The 21,879-nt window shown below is 39.4% G+C and overlaps 4 protein-coding genes across 9 annotated transcripts; 3 read left to right on the top strand and 1 right to left on the bottom strand.

Moving 5' to 3' along the window:
- The first annotated feature begins 329 nt into the window (after window positions 1-329).
- Window positions 330-7,136, top strand: kif2c (kinesin family member 2C). 2 transcript variants are annotated; one of them, XM_005476281.2, is made up of 23 exons: window positions 330-489; window positions 671-751; window positions 852-940; window positions 1,029-1,130; window positions 1,706-1,754; window positions 1,835-1,870; window positions 2,582-2,728; window positions 3,008-3,130; window positions 3,264-3,361; window positions 3,471-3,566; window positions 3,671-3,725; window positions 3,845-4,007; window positions 4,179-4,269; window positions 4,387-4,450; window positions 4,527-4,618; window positions 4,728-4,870; window positions 5,003-5,216; window positions 5,323-5,433; window positions 5,520-5,587; window positions 5,698-5,776; window positions 5,858-5,938; window positions 6,039-6,132; window positions 6,784-7,136. In XM_005476281.2, the coding sequence occupies exons 2-23, from the start codon at window positions 691-693 to the stop codon at window positions 6,843-6,845; spliced, it is 2,118 nt and encodes a 705-aa protein (XP_005476338.1). In that variant the 5' UTR covers window positions 330-489; window positions 671-690; the 3' UTR covers window positions 6,846-7,136. The 2 variants fall into 2 exon arrangements, with proteins under 2 accessions (XP_005476338.1, XP_003437970.1); XM_003437922.3 differs by lacking the exon at window positions 1,835-1,870 and having other exon boundaries at window positions 6,784-6,890.
- Window positions 7,137-8,478: 1,342 nt separating this feature from the next.
- On the top strand, window positions 8,479-12,974 carry selenot1a (selenoprotein T, 1a). The gene is made up of 6 exons (XM_003438152.5): window positions 8,479-8,723; window positions 9,552-9,662; window positions 10,946-11,072; window positions 12,233-12,320; window positions 12,457-12,623; window positions 12,746-12,974. The coding sequence occupies exons 1-5, from the start codon at window positions 8,494-8,496 to the stop codon at window positions 12,579-12,581; spliced, it is 681 nt and encodes a 226-aa protein (XP_003438200.3). The 5' UTR covers window positions 8,479-8,493; the 3' UTR covers window positions 12,582-12,623; window positions 12,746-12,974.
- Window positions 12,832-18,606, bottom strand: LOC100693486 (glutamate-rich protein 6). Of its 5 annotated transcripts, none has more exons than XM_025900382.1 (10): window positions 18,197-18,606; window positions 16,833-16,961; window positions 16,652-16,738; window positions 16,369-16,559; window positions 16,181-16,245; window positions 15,879-16,045; window positions 15,230-15,312; window positions 14,920-15,078; window positions 14,485-14,698; window positions 12,832-14,158 (listed from the first exon to the last, which is right to left on the bottom strand). In XM_025900382.1, the coding sequence occupies exons 2-10, from the start codon at window positions 16,956-16,958 to the stop codon at window positions 13,907-13,909; spliced, it is 1,344 nt and encodes a 447-aa protein (XP_025756167.1). In that variant the 5' UTR covers window positions 16,959-16,961; window positions 18,197-18,606; the 3' UTR covers window positions 12,832-13,906. The 5 variants fall into 5 exon arrangements, with proteins under 5 accessions (XP_025756167.1, XP_025756165.1, XP_025756166.1 ...); XM_025900380.1 differs by lacking the exon at window positions 18,197-18,606 and adding an exon at window positions 17,841-18,186 and having other exon boundaries at window positions 16,667-16,738; XM_025900381.1 differs by lacking the exon at window positions 18,197-18,606 and adding an exon at window positions 17,900-18,185.
- Window positions 18,607-18,732: 126 nt separating this feature from the next.
- LOC102080303 (vegetative cell wall protein gp1) lies at window positions 18,733-20,722 on the top strand. Its single transcript, XM_005476283.4, has 4 exons — window positions 18,733-19,077; window positions 19,242-19,382; window positions 19,459-19,577; window positions 19,888-20,722. Exons 1-4 carry the CDS (start codon window positions 18,807-18,809, stop codon window positions 20,683-20,685), a joined length of 1,329 nt encoding a protein of 442 aa, XP_005476340.3. The 5' UTR covers window positions 18,733-18,806; the 3' UTR covers window positions 20,686-20,722.
- The last annotated feature ends 1,157 nt before the right edge of the window (window positions 20,723-21,879 follow it).

The raw sequence follows: 21,879 nt of genomic DNA, 5'->3' as shown, positions 1-21,879 counted from the left end.
TTTGTTGGGTTCAGGATAAATATCAGTGATGAGTATTTGGTCATTTTTTTTATATTCCTTTATTATTAGCATTAGCTTTATTTACTATAACCCACGGTTGTTTTATACATATATATGTATATATCCCGTACTGTATGATGTGTATTTCTTGTAAAGCACTTGTCTGTTAAAATGAATGTTACTAGCCTGCTTTTCTGCTTTTGTTTGCTTACGTGGACAAAAGATAGCATTTCATTAAAGTCAGCAACATCTTACCGAGTTGGTCTGGTTGAATTAGTGTATCGAAGTTCTTCCATTTGCACAACTGTAGCGGTCCTTCCTAACTTGTCCGATGAGTGGCAGTGTAACATCAATTTAAATGCCACCTATAACTCCGTAGAAGAAGAACGCTGGACTCTATGAAATGACGAAGACCAATCAGATTCTTAAATACTCGGAAATAACGCCAGTTTAAATTCTGGGCGCTGTTGAGTTTGGTACGGGTGAAAGGTAAGTCTGATTTTTATCTTGAAAGAAACTAAAAATAAACAAATGGAAACGACTGACGGTTTGGTTTTATCAAACTTTACGTTTCCACGAAAAGGCGACATATTTTCACGGCGACGACAACACAACTGGTAGAGAGCGAGTTGGATACTTAATACGCTAACGTTACCTTCATTTTTTCCAGCTTTTTAAGAAGGTCCTATAATGGAGAACAGCCTGTCCCGACTTCTCGTTGGACTCTCTGTCCAGATCAGCCGCAGTGATGGTGAGCTCATGTTGCATTAAATCGGTTCGTATTATGTTTTTTTGTACTTCCTGTGTGCCGTGAGTTTAACTCGGGCATGCTTTTTATGTATGTGAACTAGGTCGAGTCCATTCGGCTACGGTGAAATCCGTTGACAGGTCCACAGTTATGGTTGAGTGGCATGAGAGGAACATGTGCCGTGGAAAGGGGGTCAGTAATGTCATAACTGAGGTAATATCAACCAGGTATACATTAAAATATCCTATATGCTGAGTCTGTTTCTTCTTCTCTGTTTTAGATTGATCTAAGTGAGTTATGTATACTCAATCCAGAGTTTTTGGACCCTATAAATTCAATCACAAACTCAACTCCTGACCCACCGACTCATGTTCCAGAAAAGGTGAGTGCTAGCCTACATTGTTTTTTCTCATAATTTATTACATTAACCTTGCTGTCAGTCACCAGATGACAGCAAGGTTGGATGATCCTGCTTCCTTGTGTAGCCTCTCCTGTGACATTAAGTTGACCCTTATTTCAATGAAGGATGTAAGGATGCATGTGAGTTGAATTTGAATGTTCAGTAGGAGCCTTGTGCTGTATGAGGTGTAATCAAAAAGGAGCACAACTGTAGTTGTAAATGAAGACTTCCCATGAGCAAACCTGAAGCAATGCTCTACACCACACGTAGATGACCTTAAGACAGTGGCTTAATTCCAATTGAGCATTTATGTTTTTTGTTTGTTTTATATGTGACAAATAACTCCTTTTTTTTTTTTTTTTTTTTTAAGATTGCACCTCATAGTACATCATCTGGATTTAGAAATCTCCCCCCGCGTTTATACTGTTTGATGTAACTACATGCAGAATGACGTTCTAATAACTTGTACACATAAGTACACGGTGCTTCTTATGAGGGAGTTAAATGGCTGACTGGACTGAGCATTATACAGTTTTCTTTCTGTTTTTATTCTGTAGAAATACGAGGGTCGACTGCGCTCATCTAGGATTCCTGCACCTGCCTCCTGTATGTAAATATTGGGTCTCTGTGTGTGTCAGATGTAAATGTTAAGTACTCTTGCCTAATGGCTTCTTTCCTTCCAAAAGCTTCTACTACAACAGTCACCAGAACTGAAGAGTCAGGTCGGCACGGCGTGCATGTTTTTTGTTAAAGCAAATCGGTCCTGTTTTGGTTATGGGTGCAAGGGCGAGGAGTGACAATCCTGCAAGAGCTGAACTCACAGATTTTAGATGTACATTAGATTAATGATAACACACAAGGGATGCAAATCAATACACTTAGGTGTTGGGTGATTGTACATGCATATGCAACAATGTCTTTTTTTTTTTTTTTTTTTTTTTTCTTGTCTCTTCATCCTTAAATTCTGCCTGTTGAGAAATAAGATCGTGCTATAAAAAGGAGCGCTGATTGATATCACTGGTTGATCAGTTCATTGGAGAATAAAAAGTGCATGTACAGTGGCCTTTAAGTCCTTTTTTTAGGACTTAGAACCATTTTGATGACCAGCACATTAGTGTTTCATATCTTTGTTATTCGCTTAAAATATACTTTTCTACCACTGTGGATGTCTAATTTGGTTGTTCTGTTTTTAGAAAAATAAGTGGTGAATTTACTGTTGGTGTCACTTGTGTTTTGCCAGACAGCCTCATACAGCTTTGCTTTTTTTTTTTTTTTTTTGCTTTTTTTTTTTTTCTCTTTTGTTTCTTTCCTCTTTCTCCTCCACTTTACCAGTAGTGGCTGTCTTACTCCAGAACAATAATGCTGGTAATAATCAGTCTGAAATGCATAAAGTCATATTTCAGCAGTTTGACTTGGTCTTGTGTCACTTTCAGTTGCTACTCGGTCCCAGGCTCGGCAGACGTGTATGTTTCAGGCCCCGGGTTCTGTTCAAGGACCAGTCTCAGCTGCAGAATCATCTTCAGCTAACCCAGAAACCATACATCCCGATCTCCCTCCATCATCAGTCCTCAAAAACTCTGGTTGGTTGTGATTTATTTATTCATTTAAAACGGTAAACAAAAAGATTTGTTAAAATGTATAACATGGTCTAATGAGAGCCACATCTGTTTCATTTAACATTGAAATGTTGTTCTTGGTGACCATGCCATATACATTTGGTCATCTGCAGGGTACAAAGTCATATCATGTACCTGTTAAAATGTATTTGAATAAGTTTCTGAGTACTTTAAATGTATGAAGGAATATTTTGGTCTTTTCTTTCTGTTAAATCTGAAATATATTTGTTTGTTGTCATCTAGCAATTCCAAATCAGCAGCGTAAAAAGAATGATACGCAACCAGCGACTTCGCAGCCTTTGGTTCCCGAGGCCATAAAGGAAAACGATGAACCTGAGAAAATGCCTCCTCCATCCACAGTTAGAGGTATGTAACCCATTTTATTGGTATTAGGTGTTAACATCTCATTTATTTATTTCAGTGTGTGTGTGTGTGTGTGTGTGTGTGTGTGTGTATATTCAGCGTGTGTATATATATTTTTTTTTTTTTCACATTTCAGGCAGAAGGAAATCTGTGGCTCCCGTGGAGTTGAACAAAGGCAATAAAAGGCTCTCTTGTGTTATAAAGCCTCCAGATATGCAAACCAAGAAGGGAAAGGTGAAAGATTTCTTTAACCATTATTCTTTTTTTAATGTAAATTGTTTTAAACATGAGCAAAACTACTCCTCATTTTGTTACAGTACCTTTTGTTTGCTTGTCCTTATAGTTTCTGGAAGGTTCCCGGCCCAACCAGAAGTTCTTTGAGATGATTCAGGATTTCAGAGCGACTTTGGAAATCACACCCTTCTCAACTACTGAAACGGTAGGTTTGAACATGGACTTACAATGTTACATCCAGAAAGTTTTATTGTAGCTTTGGAAACTGTAGTACATTCATTTCTCTGCACATCTCTTGCCTTTTTTAAGATTGAGCCCCAAAGGATTTGTGTGTGCGTTCGCAAGCGGCCCCTTAACAAGCAGGGTAGGTCAGGAATAATTTGTACATTCTCTATTCTATCGTCTGAATATAAAGGAGTAATTAAAGGAGAGAAAACAGTTGCCATGTTTATACACTGACTCCGATACTCTTGTGTATTGTAGAGATTAATAAAAAGGAGATTGATGTGGTGTCTGTACCTGGGAAAGGTGCGTTACTGGTCCATGAGCCAAAACACAAGGTGGACCTCACCAAGTACTTGGACAATCAAGTCTTCCACTTTGACTACTCCTTTGATGAGACCGCCACCAATGAACTTGTCTACAAGTAACTACCTCATTTTTCCTTTAATTAAGCCAACAGTGGCTCCGATTGTACATTTTCTAACTTAGCTTTTTCAACTGGGACATTGACCAGTACACTGGAGACTTGATGTATACTTTTATACATGCTGTAATTTTCCTGTTAATGACGACTAAAATTATGATTTTCCTTTAGGTTCACAGCTAAACCTTTGGTGCAGTCCATTTTTGAAGGTGGTATGGCAACATGTTTTGCCTATGGCCAGACAGGAAGTGGTAAGACTCATGTAAGTCTTCACTTGCGCTAAGACTTTGAGGGTTTGTGTTTTTGTTTTGTCTGTTTGTTTTTTGAAGCACAATTTTGCAAATATGGAATTTATTCAAAGTCTTTATTTATTTTTAAGACAATGGGAGGTGATTTCACAGGGAAGCAGCAAAACAGCGCTAAAGGCATCTACGCATTAGCAGGTAGGACCTTAAATGAAACAACTGGATTTTGTACAAGAAGCAGACGTTGTCATAATTTGAGTCTTTTCACTTCTAGCCCATGATGTTTTTGCCTACCTCAACCACAGGAGGTATGCTAATTTGGATCTCTCTGCCTACGTTAGCTTCTTTGAGATTTACAATGGCAAGGTAGGAAGACGTGAAGGGAACAACCTTCACTCTGAAGATATCTACTGAATCCACATTTTCAATTAATCCATATAACAAACTAGACCTTTTTATTTATTTTTTTATTTAGGTGTATGATCTGCTGCATAAGAAGGCCAAGCTGCGTGTTTTGGAAGATGAACGACAACAGGTTCAGGTGGTCGGCCTAGAAGAGGTCTATGTGACCTCAGCAGAGGAGGTCATCAAGATGATACAGATTGGCAGTTCATGCAGGTAGTTTAGTATCAAGAGTCTGATGTTTCTTTGTGCATTTTTATTTGTTGCTGAAAGAGCACAAAAACGTATTAATTACCCATTAGTGTAGGTAGGCAAACTCTAAGTTAGTATCTCACTCTCTCTTTCCAGAACGTCGGGCCAAACCTCAGCCAACGCCAACTCATCCCGCTCTCATGCAATCCTTCAAATTGTGCTTCGGCGCAATGACCGTGCTACCACGCTGCACGGCAAGTTTTCGCTGGTCGATTTGGCTGGCAATGAGCGAGGTACAGATGTCAGCAGCAATGACCGGAGTACTTTAGTTGAAACTGCCGAGATCAACCGCAGCCTTCTGGCTCTCAAGGTAAGCGATGGCTGATTAAAAGGCAGAAGTACTCTGTTTTCTCTCCATTAAAAATGTATGCACAGCAACTCAAAAACACTGGTGTTTCCTCTCTTGTATCCTGTAGGAGTGTATCCGTTCACTGGGAAAGAACAGTGATCACATTCCTTTCCGAATGAGCACTTTGACCAAAGTCCTCAGGGATTCTTTCATTGGAGAGAAGTCCAGGACCTGCATGGTATGTTACCACACCAAATTTGACTTCCTCTCAGGATTGAATATTTTGAAATCCACATCAAATAATTTTTTTTCTTTGTTTCACAGATTGCTATGGTGTCTCCAGGTATGACCTCATGTGAATATACAATGAACACATTGCGCTATGCTGACAGGTATGTATTTAGCATATGAAGCTCTGAATCTGTGGGCTTTTTGTTGTTTTTTTCTAATGGGAATTCTCAGTCGCCTTATTGTATGATGAAGCTTGAAACATTTTCTGCAGAGTGAAGGAACTTAATGGCAATTCCAAAGCCAGTGAAGCACCTAAGACACAGGAGCCAATGAATAGCTCCTCAGAAGAGGTAAGCTTGCACGGCATGAATCCAGTTATAACCCGTGTAGAAGTTTCTCAGACTTAACTTGTCACACTTTTTGTGATGTAGGAATCAGTTCTGGATACCGGTGTGTATGATGCCATATCTCAGGTGGCTGAGCTGGAGGAGAAAGTTTATTCAGAGCTCAAGGTAGAGTTTTCCTAACTTTGTATATTTTTTCTAGGATTCAAGTTACAATGTCATATTTTATTTTTTTTAAATGAGTAATTTTGCTTAATTTTTCACTCAGAGGGCAGGTGACCTTGTACAAGAAATGGACCAAATCTCATACAACATTGAGGAAGGACTCCCCAACCTGATTGATCATTCCAAAAAGTTATTGGGTTTGTACCAACCGAAATATTGCTTGATTTGTTTTGTGACTTTAGTGTACTAAATCTGCTTGCTCATTATACAAAACTTTACCCCTTATTACATAGCTCCAGCCTCTTTTCTTTTGTTTTTGTTTTAAATAAAGGTGTAGACTCAGACAGTTGAGAAAAGAAAAAAAACAAAAACAACAAAGAGATGCCTTAAAATTCTGTTTTTAATGGCCACAAGGGGGCAATACCTAGGGTTTGTAAAAAGACTTCTGTTACTATAGAAAGAAAAACAGTTGCCAAATGTGACCTCTGTAAACACTTCCCTGCTGTATTTAGTCATTATTTTCAGGGTGAGATTGGGAGAAAAATGATCAGTGTAAGTAATGGTCAGAATGGAGGATTATTGTTTCAAGTAGTTAGCCACTGAGCATGCAGTTTGACAGTCCAATCCGCCCCTTTCATCATATCTGATTTTTAAAAGACCAAGATGGTGATGGAGAACATGGCTTGTCTTGAGGATTTAAAAATGAGACAACAAAACAACCAAAAACCAAATGCGTAGATGCCAAACAGTCATCTTGTTTTGTCAAAATTGAATGTATAGCCTGCCAGGGATTAGGGGGGAAAAAGGATGTATTTGGTGTGCTTTACATTCATTTGTTTCATCCACAGAGACAGTGATGGCTTTGCAGTCTGCTGTGGATCAGGAGCAATCAGCGAGGCTGAATCACTAAATCAACTAGAAAACCTTCTCTTCTGAATAACGAGCTGTTTTATTAGAAAATTGTTTGTTCTTACTATATTTGTTTCATTGTAGTAACTTCTGTGTATTCAATAAAATGTTTTTGAACACTATTCATTAAATATGTGATTTTTATATATTTTAGGCAGACAGCTCATTTCTAGTGCAGAATTAGATACTTGTACATTAAAAAATCGAGACAAATTTTGGAGGGCTCATTCTTGATGGAAATGGTCATTGAAGTTGTCTATGCACCTCATTAAATAAATTATACCACAACTAAGAATGCAGTATGATTTCTTTTCTGCATCATAGGTGAACATAGTTCACCTGTTTAAAAGCTATGATTCAAATTTATAATTTTATGAAATTTTAACAGAATTGATTCATTCTTGGTCAGCTGTGGCTCTGTATAAATAATTGAATGACTAAGTTGAAGGTTTTTGTTTGAACACTCTGGTTCAACTGCTGCACTGCGGAGGACAAGAGGAAACTGCAGTGGGTGGTGAGGGCAGCAGAGCGGGCAATTGGCACTTCACTAACTCCCCTCAGAGACATCTATACCCTGGCAGACTTCAGCAGAAAGCCAGCATCATCATCAAAGACCCCTCACACCCTGGTCACTCACTTTTTTCCCCCCCTTCCCTCTGGTAAACGCTACAGGTCCATCAGGTCGAAGACAAACAGACTCAACAGAAGTTTTTACCCACAGGCTGTCAAACATACCCTACCTCCACCCTGATTGGAGGATAACTGCACTGCCAACACTCATGGACATTACACCTTATTTATAAATCGTATTTCTGTTAATACTTCAATGCAAACAACACCCTTACCTCTTTAAACTGTATTTATTATAACATTACTTAGTATAGTTCCAACAGCAGCACCCCCCCCCCCCCTCCCCCACACACACACACACACACTCAATGTGCAATATCACACTGCACCTCTCAATGCACCTGCTAGTTAGATGGCATGTATGTGTATGTATATAGATGTAAGCGTGTATGTGGAAATATGTGTGTGTATGCATGTACGGATGCAAATATGTATATATATACATATATGTATGTATGTGTGTGTATGTTTGCAGGTGTATGTATAACTTGTACATATCTTTCTTGTGTAAATGTAAATTTGTCATTGTGTAAATACTTACGCTATTGTGTACTCCACACACATGGAGAGATGCCAAACTGCCTTTCACTGTTCTTGTAACAGTGACAATAAAAAGCTATTCTATTCTATTCTATTCTATTAAACAGCAAATAGCTGTTATGGAAGATTTTGCTTCAATTATTTGACTTGGCCCCTGTGAGGGAAGGCTAATTTAAAATCAATATAACATTTTGATGGCCCCTGTCCTATAATGAGACTTTGATCTCAAAAGGGGGAATGATGGGGCACAATGACTATGAATTTTGCCAGTGTAAGTGTTGATCATGTGCTGTGACCTTAGTAGGCATCAGATCAGCTGCAACACTATTATCAAAACACCCAATAAGGAAATATCCCATCTTTAAGATGAGGTGATCTAGGTTATATTTTATTAGCCCAAAGGCTGTTTATTAGTTGAACTGCCAGAGCGGTAGGTGGTGCTAAAGATGAAATCAGCAGTGGTTAAAACCTGCGATTGGATGAAGAGGCAGAGGAGGACCAACCAGAAGCGAAATGTAGAGATTAACCTGCCTGTGCACGACGGGTTAAGGAAGGGAGCCTCGGAGAGGATAGCCATGAAGTGGATACGGTTCTCGCTCCTGGTTTTGGGGGTGTTTTCCCTCTGCTGTGCCACGGCTGGTGACAGCAGCGGCATAAAGAAAATGAAGATGCAGTTTGCCGCGGGACCTCTTCTCAAGTTTCAAATCTGGTAAGCAAATGAGCCAAAAAACTGACGAGTCATTGCACGCTAGCTAAAGTCCTCGGCTAACAGCGTCGCAGGCCGAAAATCGGTAAACGCTCGCCGATAGGAGGTTAATTTACCCGGATGTTTGTTAGGAAATAACAACGCTGCCGGTTGTTCAAACTGAATAAATAAACAGCTGTCAAAAGCTCTACTGAAATCATTTTCTGGAAGTCGATAATTTTTGGCACGGTTTTCGTAAACATTTGGTGGAAAACATGGCTTCCACTTCCGCTGTTAAACCTTTAATAAACCGTCTACTGTGTGTGTAGGTCATGCTAATGTGTTATCCTTGTTATGCTAACACGACAAGGTTGGGTTTTTTTTTTCTCAGATTACATTAAAATGTTCCCTCTGATCTGCAGTTATTGTTGGTAAATTCAACATATTGTTTTCGCTGATAGACCTGGAGACTTTAGGCAAGTTACTCCACTAACTACTCTAAATATTAACCTGACTAGGAGGCGGTGTGCTAACCTGAAAACTCTCACTTTGTTTGACGTTTGTGTACGAGGAAATATGATTTTTTTTTTTTTTTTTTTTTTAAGACCACATTTGCAATGTAAATAAGCTAGTCACGAAAGCAAACACGGCCCACAAAGATGAACATGCAGCTTTCATGTATGATAACGCGCTGCTGCCAAGTCAAATATAAAACTTTTGAGTAAATGATCAACAGAAGAGTTTAAAATTCAAATCTCCGGGCTAAGTCATCAATGTAACCTTTGTTAGACTGTCCTGTTTTGACTTTAGACTGTGCTTGGCTTTCTAGCAGTGTCCTTGTTTTCCCCACAGCATTTCCTGAGGATACAAGCGGGTGTTTGAGGAGTACACGCAGGCTTTGTACCAGCGGTACCCAGACATCCGCATTGAAGGGGAGAACTATCTTCCTATTCCCATCTATCGGTAAGCAGAGCGAAAGATTGCCTGCCTTGTTACAAGTGGATTATGTCCAGCCTTATTAAAGCAGGCTGAAAGCTCCCTGGGATTAGCCGTGATTTGTCTAAGGAAGTGAAATTTTCAAGCACGAACATATCTGGCCATGGATTGGTGTCTGGTAGTTTTGGTAGACACAGCTTAAACTGCTGTCCTTTTTAAAGATGTTTTAGTCCAGTGTCCTGAAATCACTTCAGTGAAGAAAATGTCTACAAATCAAATCGAAATGTGAGCAATACACAAATTGTTAGATGAGCTGGGCTAATTTTACTCCAGCTTACTTCATTTTGCATTCCCAAGTTTTAAAGATGTCAAATGGGTACACCCCGCAGGTAATCCAAACAACTGTGATGCATTCCTTAATTCCTTAAATTTTCAGGCAACGGGGCTGAAGTTGCATACCTTCCTTGGTGTATACAGTACAGAAATGGATGTGATGGTTTCAGCTAAAGTATTTGTTTGGCTGTTTTAGAACTGACCTCACAGCCCATTGGTTATTCACTGGGCTGGTTTCAGTTATTATGCAATGCACTGTTTATAAGGTTGGGGAAACCTGCAGTCAGCTGAGACGGAAGAAGTCACTTGGATGAGCGATGAAATGTTTCTCCCACTGAAAACGCTACATCCAGATGAACAGAATCAACCTTTTGGTATTTACTTACCTGGATGATTGAGCACGCATCAAGACTTGCATCAGAACATTGGGTATTTAGCTAAACTAACAAAAGTCCATCTGTACAACGATCAGCACTGTGACTTCTGATAATAAAGTCAAAAAGAGGACTTATAATAAATAAAACATGAAATTTTTCTCCTTGTATTCTAATTGCTATGGAACTGTTTCTTTGCGTTTACTGTTTCAGATGGACTATAACTTGGTTTCTGATTAATTGTTGATAAGTCTGTGGCATTCTGAGGAATCATTGCCTGGAGAATTGGATTGTATTTGTATTACATGTGAGATGTATTTGTGTAGCAGTCCCAGGTGTTGTAGTTAAGGTGTGGTGTTACTGAGACTCGTAGGTATTTTTCTGGGCTTCTAATGAATACACACGAGGAAAGCTGTGCAAAAGAAATGGAGATGGTATCAAACTCCCACAGATTCTTTAACCATTGTTTTCAATGTCTCACAATGTAAAACTAAAGATTTTGGAGAGATTTTACTTCAGTAACAAGCTCTGTCTGCTTTGTTATCATGTGTAAGAGCTGTATTCAAATCCATATCTACACATATTTTTGTTTTGTTTCCACAGACACATTGCTTCCTTCCTGTCTGTGTTCAAACTGCTGGTGATTGGGCTGATTATCATCGGCAGGGACCCGTTCGCTCTCTTTGGTATGCAAGCCCCCGGAATGTGGGAATGGGGCCAAGGAAATAAGGTAAGGTTTCCTGGAATCAAAGCTGTGTCCTTATGGGAGCGTTTTTACTGTAGTGTTTTTATGTGTAATAACGTGTTAGAAAGCAGACTGGCTTGTCAGTAGATGGAGCTGCACATTGTTTTGGCAAGTTATTGCAGATAACACAGGCGTGGGTAGCATGTAGAAATGAAGAAAGGTGGGCTCTAGTTTCCGTTTACTTACAGACTGCCAAGTACAACTAAAACCCGCAGGATTTCATTAGCTCTTCATTCGGTGGCTTCTGGTTGTTTTGTTAAGTATTGTTTGGCTTGGATTTGTTATCCCCAGGGTTAGAGACCTGGGAAGTCTCAAAAGCCTTTCTGCACTAACGGTCATTCTTGCATTTTAACAGAAGGCTGAAAAAGATTAAAAACTATTTTTTGTGCCATTGAAAGCCAAACACATAACAGCAACTCTTGCCTTTTTAAATACACAATAAAGACTTATTCATTTTGGTTTGGGCTGGTTTTGCTATTGAATTTGTTCTTTTAAAATTGCTTCTAAGCCACATATGTTTGATAACAAAGACCATCTTAAGTTTTTCTTCTGCTGAGTATGTGTTTGCTTTTAAAGCTGCTTTCGGTATATACATGGAATCCTTTCGCATAATATTTAACATGAATCTAGACTCCTATCAGTAAATCAGGTGGCTTGAGAGCAGAAATCCGGTTTTAATGACTGTGCCAGACCCTGTCATTTGTTGTTGTGTAATCTTACTGCACTGTAATCTCATCAGCCAATATGGGGAGAGCTGCTCAAGAGTGTGCGTCAAAAACAGGCATGCACAACTGTCAATCCCTGTCATGCGAACTGCAGACGGGAAACCAATAAAACAAAACTGAGACCTGCAGTTAAGTCTTAAGGGTTTAACTGCAGGGCCCCATATGTGACTTGGATTTAAAATGCATATATTGTGAGAAATACCCGTATACTTCACAATCGTAACATATTGCGAAGTGTTACTCCACTGAGAGTGACTGCAGAAGTGCACTAACGGATGGCATGAACCTCATATTTTAAAGTAGCTACATGCTAACCTGTTAGTAGAGCAACACTTTTATCCTGTGGGTTTTTGTCCTAATTTCTGCTCACTGAACATTTCAGACTCTATTTAAATAAAATAAATCTTTCCTCTCCATCAGATTTATGCCTGCATGATGGTGTTCTTCCTCAGCAACATGATTGAAAACCAGTTAATGTCAACAGGAGCGTTTGAAATCACATTAAATGGTGAGTGTTATTCCAGCTCGTACTTAGTGCCCAGTGGATTTGACTTTATTTCATTTTTCTTGCAATAACATTCATAAACTGGAGACGATGGAACAAAATCTAGCCCACAAATGAAAATGAAAATATTCTTTTATAGATGTACCAGTGTGGTCCAAATTGGAGTCAGGTCACCTGCCCTCCATGCAGCAGCTTGTGCAAATCCTGGATAATGAAATGAAGATGAACGTTCACATGAACACAAGGCACCACCACCATTCATAACCTTACTGTTCAATTCCTAGCTGGAGCTAAAAGCCCCTCCATGTAAGTACAGTCGTGTGCCAAGGACTTTTTTTTTGTTTTTGTTTGTTTGTTTTGGAGTCACTTCTACTAAAGTGAATGTTTATGCTTTTTAATTTGGTTTGCTCCTTTCTCTGCCCTTCTAGGTTTGAGGTGGGTTTCTCACTGGGCTGTGAGGTGATGTTTATGAACGTCTGCGCTGAAGGCAGGAACACTGCTAGCACAGACTGGATGTCCCCATCACTCTTCACTGCACCCCTTAGAGATGACCCGCCCCTGACGCCAGAGTGGGATCCATGGCAACAGTGCTGGCCATTTTGTCATTTTCTTGTACTATTCATACTACTACAGAGTTCATCCAGGTGATATCAGTGAGCCCCTAAGGAGAGAGTTAACATTGGTTCTTGTAGTCTTTAACTATTTGAATATAATTTGATCTCTGTGGAAAAAAAGAAACAATGTGTACCACTGAGCCATATGTAGAAATTTGTTTATCAAGTAGTTTACCATGTAGAAATTTGCAGCACTTAAAAGTCTGTCATCACTGTTGTGAAAATAACATTGAGAACCTGTTGGTATGATTTCTGAATTTTTATATTTACAAACCTTGGAGGAAGCTAAGGAGATTAATAAAACATATTGTTAACTATTTAACTCTGAAACTGCGGTGTGGTGTTGAGTTTACATACTGATGTGGTGTTAAGTTAAATGGCTAACACATCTGTTGTCATCAGGCTTATAGTTTACTGTGGGTATACTATGTAATGGTATGAAATATCTAGAGTAACAACCTGGTTATTAAGTCTTCAGGAAGCTCTACACTGATTTTATATTACAAGGCAAAAGAGAGGAGAAATTAAAAAACAAAGCTACAAGACCAGCCTAAAAAATACAGTGTGGTTAATGTGCAACAGATGACTTTATTTAGACAGTGAGTAATGAAAGTCATTTATTGGGTTAATTGTATAACACCTTTACTTGATATTCTCTTTGTAAAATCGGTCTCGATTTAAATTGAATTTAAAATAAAGGTAAGTCTGGCCTTAAAAATGAGAAAATACTGATTGAGTCAAGCGTGCTATAAGGGTTATCTCTATATATTAAAATATCGACATGCTGGCACTGAGGTGCTAGTACATAAAATGTTTGGGGTTTTTTGCCTTTAGGTGATATAGTTTTCTGGTAACTAAAGTCAAAAAATGGGACATGCAAAATGTTTTTCCAGCCTTTTTTTTTTTTTTTTTTTTTTTTTTTTTTCTTTAAATAAATTTCAGTCACTGTCATCATGTTGCAATATTACATATACATCAACAATCCTGAAGGCACTTGAGGATGAAGGCTTTGTCACAGTCATTCATCATTATATCATCACTGACTTTCAGGAGCCTTTGAGCAGTAACCTGTAGGTGATGGGCTGGTGTCTTGAGTTTTGGGGGATGTAAGGGCGTCGTCAGGTACTGGTGAAGATGCTGAATGGCTGCATGGATCCTGATTTTGGCTGCCAATGCCAGCAGCTGGTCTTTAGAGACCGATGAGCCTGAAGTATGCACGTATTCACCCTAATCAAAGATTTTTCAAGTTAATGAAGCACTTTAGCATTTGTTACAGTCGTTTTGCAAATCATTTAAACCCTCTTGTGTAGTTAGATGTTTGAAAGGCAAAATATATTTGCTTTTAGAAAGAAAGACATCAGAAAACTAGTAGTAATGCATACCCATAGCCAAACTTTTAGACTTATTCCAGTGTCATATTCAAAATGAACATATTTTCCAACACTTTTTTTTTTTCATTTTAACCCTTGTTATGTTTTATTTGTCATATGTTTAATTATATAAAATAGCCAGTTCACAATTTGCAGACTAGTTGCACAGTGCTTCAGTCTTACCTGAGCACAGCAGGTACCCACACTGAACTTAGCCTGTTGCCTGCCTGCCAAGAAGGAAACAAACACTTGTTTGTTCCCCAGGACGCGAACTCCAACAGCTTTGTTGAGGGACAGAAAGATGGGCTGCAGGGGCGTGGGAGTACCCCAGCTCCACGTGCAAGTTATGTTGCCTGCATTGTTTAAGCAACGGCCGCCAGACATGTTTAAGGACAGCCTGCAATGTGAGTACAGAAAAATACATGCATATAAATGGACTGTAGCTCATTGCCATTATGTATTTATGCTCACCTGTGCAAATTTTAAATATTACATTTACACCCCATAAACAAAAACATTTTTTGACAGCAACCTCTATAACAACAACTATAGGGCTAATAATATAATTTAAAGAGGCAATATTTAATAAACGGTAAATATTAAAAAATTGCTATCTACCATATGTTTCCATTGGCGTGATAGCATGTCGCTCTGCCATCAGACTGGAATATAGCTCTGATTTGTTGATTAGGGGCACTGACGTCGTCATACACTATACAGACTCTTCCATTGTGTTCAGTGACCACGATAAGTACAGCCAAGAGGCCGGAGGGATAACTGTAACCAAGCTGGTAAGGACAGGAACACTGACTATAGAGGATATTCAATTCAACTGGAATTCACTGGATTTCTTTAATGTTTAAATTGTGCATTTTTAAATCACTTCTGCAAAGTCTCATGATCAATCTGATCAAATCTGAGAGGATACAAGATCTGAGCAGAGCCATCAGGGAACATGGTAAGGAATTTGATGCCACTGGAATAAAATTTCTGTAAAACTCCAGACCCCACCTGTGAATACAGATAAAGTCAAAAAGAAGAAATTATCATGTCTAGAAATTCTATTTTGTACACAATCACATGGACTTTTGAAAAATTATTTATAAAAAACAATTGTTATTCTTATCATAACCTAATAGTGTGGAGTTTGAAAGAAGTGGGAGGGTTGCGTTATTGCAGATTTACTTCTACATTCAAGTTCTCTTTCAATGTCTAAGTTTGTCAACCTCTGCAGGGTCATTTTGATTGTCTTTTGGCCTTTTTACCCTGCTTACTAGTTTACGATACTAAAATTGAGTAGTTTCTCTTTATAAATAATAATACTATTTAGCGTAATAACAAAGTCTTGCATTTGTGAAGGTTTTGGGTTTAATGTATTATGTAGACACAGTGTGACCACATGGGGGCATTGTGTTAGTATATAATGCAGCTGTCTGAGGCCTCTATTCAACCATAAATGAAATCTCTGTGTTGGCAAGAACAAAACATCATATATTTACAATATAATAAGAAAAAACAAGCTCTGTACAAGCTCTGTGGGTCATGAAAAATAATAGTAATATTAATTTGCATATTACCTGATGATTACATATGCCAAACTGAACTGGTTTCCGATCAAAAAAAGGGAGCAACACCTCCTCCTCTTCCATTTTTAAGCATTTTTCATTTGTGCTACTGCAGTACGTTGTCCCCTTTCCTGGAGCATGTGAGAGTCTTAACCTGAAGACCCCTGGTGCAGAGACAGCTAAACAGTAGCAAAATAGACTGCGTTAGTTTCACAGAGCTTTATAAAATCAAGATGCTGTTACCTGTCTGTCTGTTTATTATGACTGTATGCAGAAGTTTCAGGCTTCCAGTGTGAATGTTGCTAATTACTCACAGGTCTGCCCTGCAAGCAGATTAACTGGGTAACCACCGTAGATTGTAGGATCTCTTGATTGTATTCTATGAAAAAATACAAAATAAACGCTACTCATATTATATTTTGCACATTATTTGAGCCATATTTCTGTTCCAACTTTCCTTCTGTTTACAAGCATTTTCATGCAAAATCATGCAAATGTGTACCTAGGTTTTCTCTGAAAGCCTTTCATAAACTTGTGGTAAGCTTCACTCTCTCTGGATTTGTGGTACAGAATTTCCATCTGGTCTTTTGAAGTTAGATTACCAGCAGTTAGGTTAGATCTCTCCTCAAACAAAAGTCTTTGCTTCACCAGCATTTGACATAGCTGCTGCCGCTGAGCACAACAGAAGTGGGTCTGAGATGGACAGGGAGGAGGGGGTAAGGAGGTCATGTAGTACAATAGGTGAATTTAGGGATTTTGACTTGACCATTTACAATCTGCCTCACCTCAGGATTTTGTACCAATGTTAGATCCAGTAGAGGATGAGTCTTTTTCCCACAGTACTCACATTGGGCTGGGTATTCTGTCTGGGACTGAAAAACATTTTTTATTAGAGTAACATAATCTGTAACACCTTGCTTCCTTCCTTAAAAAGTAAGGAGATATTTGTCTTTTCATTTTTTTTACCCTTTGGGGAAAAGTTGTTAAATTCATCCTGTGATTGTCAGACTCACGATTGTACCTCAGAACTCCTGCAGCCCTGATACAATAGGTGGGTGGGTCACTGACAGGTTTTGGACAACTGTATCGCATCCTCTTACCAGACAAAGAGAAAAAAATGACAAATGAAAGGAAACACTCAATGGTTTTAGAAAGAGTGAGATATCAATCCATATAATAATATCCAAGATTATTATATGACCATGTAAAACCAATCAAGGTCTTACATGGTCGTCTGGAACATGGAGCAGATCATGAGCTAATGTAGCAGTGCCATCTAATGATACACAGAAGTCTGAATAAGAGAACTGTTAACACTGTTGGTATGTATTTATAAATATACACTCACTGGCCACTTCATTAGGTATTCCTGTTCAACTGTGTACATCTAATCAGCCAATGTGGATGTGGTAAAGTTAACCTGCTGAAGTTTAAACTGAACAACAGAATGGTTAAAAAGGGCGATTTAGTCCACTAGAGGGCCTTTGGGATGTGGTGCAATCAGGGATTCAGCTGAGAAATCTGCAGCAACTGTGTGACGCTATCATATCAACATGGACCAAATTATCCGAGGAATGATTCCAGCACCTTGTTGTCTCTGTGCCAAGAAGAGTTAAGGCAGTTCTGAAGCCAAAAGAGGGTCCACCAATCTAATAAAGTGACCAGTCAATGTACATGTAGGAGATATTTTGTTTGAAAAAAATGTACTTTGAACAGACTTGCAGGAAAAGCTGGACTTCATCTTTTTGTCTTGACTGTGTTTAGTGTATTTATCCCAAGATAAAACATTGCATCCTCAGCTCAATGAGCTAGTTTCATGTGCTACCAGGAATCAGAACTTATCCCTAACACATACACACTCAAGTATAATACTTCTAATATATTTTTACATATATAAAAGCAATTATCATTTAAGGAGGGAAAAAAAGACAGATAAAGCTAACAGTAGGTGAAAACAAACACCTCTATACATACTCTATGAAGATATGAAGATATGCTGAAGACAGCACGACAATGAAACACCAGGTACTTGCCGCAGTGGTAGTCAAGTACTGAGCGATGCTTCAGACTAGTCGGCGTTGTTAGTAACCATGGAGATGAAATAGCTGTATGGCAATGTGTAAACATAACAGCAGACCTCATCTGTGCTGCTGTCTGACTGGTTATGCTAACACTCATAAGCGTTCTGACATAAATTTCTAATAAACAGTAAAATCTATGGTAAGAGTCCGGATTAAAAAGAAAAGCCAAAACGTTTCCAAAATTATTTTAATGTGTACATATGGTAATCTAGTGTTTACAAAGGATTTGGAGGCAGGAAATAATCCCACCTCAGTGGTTCATTTAACAGCCTTTCTGCAGCTTCACCAGCAGGTGGAGCTTTGGTGGTTGCCATGGCATCGTAGATGTTCAAATTCTGGATATTTTCTGAGCACGTAAGAGGTTGATCCCCGGCTTTCATTGGTCACCTTGGAAACTGCAGCTGACAAAACAAATTCGCTTCGGTGACCGAACTCTTTTTTGCTCCTTCCCTTTTATGAGCAGCGGAGGTCTCTGAACACATGCCCCTTCATCTTTTGGTCATGTGCGTTTTAATACTATTTTTAGATGGGGCAGCGGTTGTGCATTTATTTTTCTTAGTTTACCTCATTAATTATTACTGTGTGTCTTAATTAAACTCTCTCTTTCTCTCTCTCTCTCTCGCTCACACACACACACACACACACACACACACACACACACACGTAAAGCCCGTTAAGAATAAAATGTTGACCAGACAGGTGCATATAGTGCCAGGTAATTAGATAATCAATTGATGTCCCTGCAGCGGCTTCTGATTGGCTGTGGCAGCACCTGGTTTGCTTGCTGCCGCACAAATAGCCGTGGCGAAGTCTTGCCTTCCAGCTCTGAACATTTCTAGGAGACACGCACAGCTAAACGATGCGTAGAGAAAAAGGGAGACGTGCCACCGTTTGCTGTGCTGTAGCTGTTAGTCTGATGTGCTATTTAGTGCAAGCAATAGACTGTTACCGACTAACGAAAACAGAGAGGCGAGGATGGCGCGAAGAGGCCGATGCGTTAGGTGCTCAAAAGGGGAAAGTCGTATTCGGAATATCTGACGGGAAAGGCTCAGGCCTTGAGTCAGAGGGCAAATATGGGAAAGCCTCTGCAAACTCATCTGTGGAGGAATCTTATCAAGCAGATTTTATAGGTAAGCTTCAGGTCTACAGTTTATGTAAGGAGACTGGCTGCAGGAAGAAGTGTGCTTATTTGGAGATGTATTTAAATTTAGATTTTTATTTCAAAGCTCTATGCCTCTGTGCATAGCGGCAAAACTTGCTCTTCTGGGTTTTTTTTTCTTCTTCTCCACGTCAGGCTGGTCAAAAGGCCAAACGTATGATGCCACTTCCAGAGAAGCAGCATGGAGGCGCATGGCACCTTTTCTGCTGTGCGGTGGGGATCGGATGAAGTTCAGGGTAGTGGGAAGAGGAGTGTCACAGCTAGCAGTGGACCAAGGTAAGCAAGCAGGGCTCACTTTTTTGGTAAAGTGTCTATTTGCTTGCATAGTCATGTAAACTTTTTTCCCCCATAGCAAATGCCCCACCAGTACCTCTGAGCCAGGTCCCTCCCAGCTGTGGCTACAACATGCAGAGGAACCTACTGTCACTTGTTATGATGGTTCCCTATGATGGCTGCAGTGTGGTTCAAGAGGTAATTTTATCTGAAATTAAGTTTTATGCTATATTTGAATAATTGGCAGCCTGTTAAAATTGGCTAATCTTGGTGGGGTTTTTTTTTTTTTTTGTTTTGTTTTAATTATCAGAAGTAAATTAAAATTATGGAAAATCTTCCTTAGATGGCTGAGGCTTGGCTTTGCTAGTCATGGGTTTGGAACTGTCTCTTGGCTAAACATAAACACTTAATATTGCGATCTCTAACATTTATGGCTCTTTTAAAAGGGGGGTAAATAACAGAATCCTTGACTGGTAACACTGTTCTGATATTCCTTCTTGTTTTAAAGGGTGGCAGTTATGTGCTTCCAATGCGGTGGCAGGGTATTCCAGTCTCCCTTTGGTGTTCCAAACCTGCAGCACCAGCTCCTATGACGACTGCATCTCAAACCCCTCAGGACCCTGCATCAAACTCCCAGATGCCCTACGCTAGCAAAAACCCAGACCAATTGTATGCCCATGTTCCTCAACCCTTTTTCTTTCCACAACAAATGCACTATCCATATCCTTCAGTAGCCGTATCGGATCCTGCAGCAACCATAAAGCAACCAGAAATGCCCCCATTCCAGCAATACCCTCTGCCCTTTCCTCCCCTCTATCCTTACTTTTATCCCCCACTTCCAGCCACAACGGCAGCCCGACTGGCCACTACAACCACCACTGCAAAGCCAGAAATCTTCATTCCTCCAGAGCTTCTCTTACCTGGTTACAAACCAGTCGGTCCACCTTTCCTTTGGCCCTTTCAATTACCTGTGCCAGCAGGTACTCAAACCACAACTAATGGTGACTCTTATCCCCAGTCACTGCAGGTTCCACCCAATATGCATTACTTCCCTCAGTTTGTCCCTCTTCCACAATATCTGAACAATCCTAATGCAGATTTGGCGGCTCCTACTGGAAGCTCAGACACCGTACTCCATCAATATGTTCCGCCTTTCCCTCAATTTGTTCCTCAATATCCAAGCAATCCTAATCCAGACTTGGAAACTGGAAGCACAGACACTCTGCTGCCTCAAGCTCAGTTGCACAATTTTCCACACTTCCATCAACAAGTTCAGTTAATGCCCAATCCCTCCCTTTCGTCGTAGTTTGAAGAAAATATAATAAATGCTTTAAATAACACCAGTTCATGGTTTGAATTTCTTTGTTCAACAGCTCAACTCAATTAGCATCAGATTCAGACTCAAGGATCGTAAATGTTGTGAGCATGTAGTGCTGAGGTGATTTGAATTGATAAGCAGACTTGATATTTGGATGTTGGGGGCTCAAATTTAAATGATTAATGTCCCCGTTGTCTGCAACCACCCACCAAACAAAGGGGGGTGGGGTGGATATGGTAAATGGACTGATTCTTATATAACACTTTTCTACTCTCCCAGAGTACTCAAAGCACTGTATACAACATGCAAACAGATCTCTTGAAGGACCCAGCATGTCAGGTGAAGGACCTGTTGTACAACTGTACATGATTAAGTCCTGTAAAGATACTCCATTTGCTGATTTGACTAAGTATGTAATTAATGTTGGAAAGTCCCTATCTTGTTGCACTATGCTGGGCTTATGTGGCCTGAACTGTGAAGCTTCCTTTTCACCAATAAAAAGCAATGTTCTGTCATGCTGTTCCAACTTAGTCAAACCAGCAAATGGAGTATCTTTACAGGACTTAGTCATGTACAGTTGTACACCAGGTCCTTCACCTGGCATGCTGGGTCCTTCAAGAGATCTGTTTTACTCAAATGCCATTGGGGGGGGGAGAAAAAAAATGCAGATTCATCACTGAACATCACTTTCATCCACTTTCAGTCTGATTGCTTCTGTATACCATTATAACGTTGTTTCGCTTTGTGTTGCAGGTTGTTCAGCTCATTACATGAAGTTCTATCACAAAATATCAACTCATTTTTGACCATTTCTATTTTGCCTCACCCTTCCAGTTTTCTCTTTACTCTTCATTTTTTTTTCCTTTTAATAAAAATGAAAAACAAAACACAATTTGTAAATACAATCAGGAATAACCAGGGTGACTGTTGCTTAGGAGACAAAGGTGGTCATCTAACAATTGAGAAGTTGGTGGTTCAGTCCCTGGCTGCTCCAGTCTGCATGTCAAATATTCCAGCATAAGTATCATGCAGCCATTGGAGTGCTAATGTTAAATGCCACTTAAGCTTAGAATAAAAACTGCTCAAATGGGCGGGTATGAATGAAACATGTATAAAGTGCTCAAGCAGAGTTAAAAAACACTATAAACCAGACCATTTACCATAACCACCATCTTTGGCCAC

Source organism: Oreochromis niloticus, linkage group LG18, assembly GCF_001858045.2.
Source record: "Oreochromis niloticus isolate F11D_XX linkage group LG18, O_niloticus_UMD_NMBU, whole genome shotgun sequence".
NCBI lineage: Eukaryota > Metazoa > Chordata > Actinopteri > Cichliformes > Cichlidae > Oreochromis > Oreochromis niloticus.
Note: the sequence above shows the minus strand (reverse complement) of the source record. Positions and strands in the feature narration are given on the sequence as shown.

Bases quoted from the DNA above. Each gene is read 5' to 3' on its own strand.
- LOC102080303 (XM_005476283.4), top strand. From the start codon at position 18,807: ATGCGTAGAGAAAAAGGGAGACGTGCCACCGTTTGCTGTGCTGTAGCT. The intron at 19,078-19,241 runs GTAAGCTTCAGG...TCTCCACGTCAG, and splicing joins TTATCAAGCAGATTTTATAG to GCTGGTCAAAAGGCCAAACG. The intron at 19,578-19,887 runs GTAATTTTATCT...CTTGTTTTAAAG, and splicing joins GCTGCAGTGTGGTTCAAGAG to GGTGGCAGTTATGTGCTTCC.
- kif2c (XM_005476281.2), top strand. From the start codon at position 691: ATGGAGAACAGCCTGTCCCGACTTCTCGTTGGACTCTCTGTCCAGATC. The intron at 4,871-5,002 runs GTAGTTTAGTAT...CTCTCTTTCCAG, and splicing joins CAGATTGGCAGTTCATGCAG to AACGTCGGGCCAAACCTCAG. The intron at 5,217-5,322 runs GTAAGCGATGGC...TGTATCCTGTAG, and splicing joins GCAGCCTTCTGGCTCTCAAG to GAGTGTATCCGTTCACTGGG.
- LOC100693486 (XM_025900380.1), bottom strand. From the start codon at position 18,044: ATGAGTGTTAGCATAACCAGTCAGACAGCAGCACAGATGAGGTCTGCT. The intron at 16,246-16,368 runs GTACACATTTGC...ATTTTTTCATAG, and splicing joins GGCTTTCAGAGAAAACCTAG to AATACAATCAAGAGATCCTA. The intron at 14,699-14,919 runs GTAGATAGCAAT...CTCACATTGCAG, and splicing joins CACGCCAATGGAAACATATG to GCTGTCCTTAAACATGTCTG.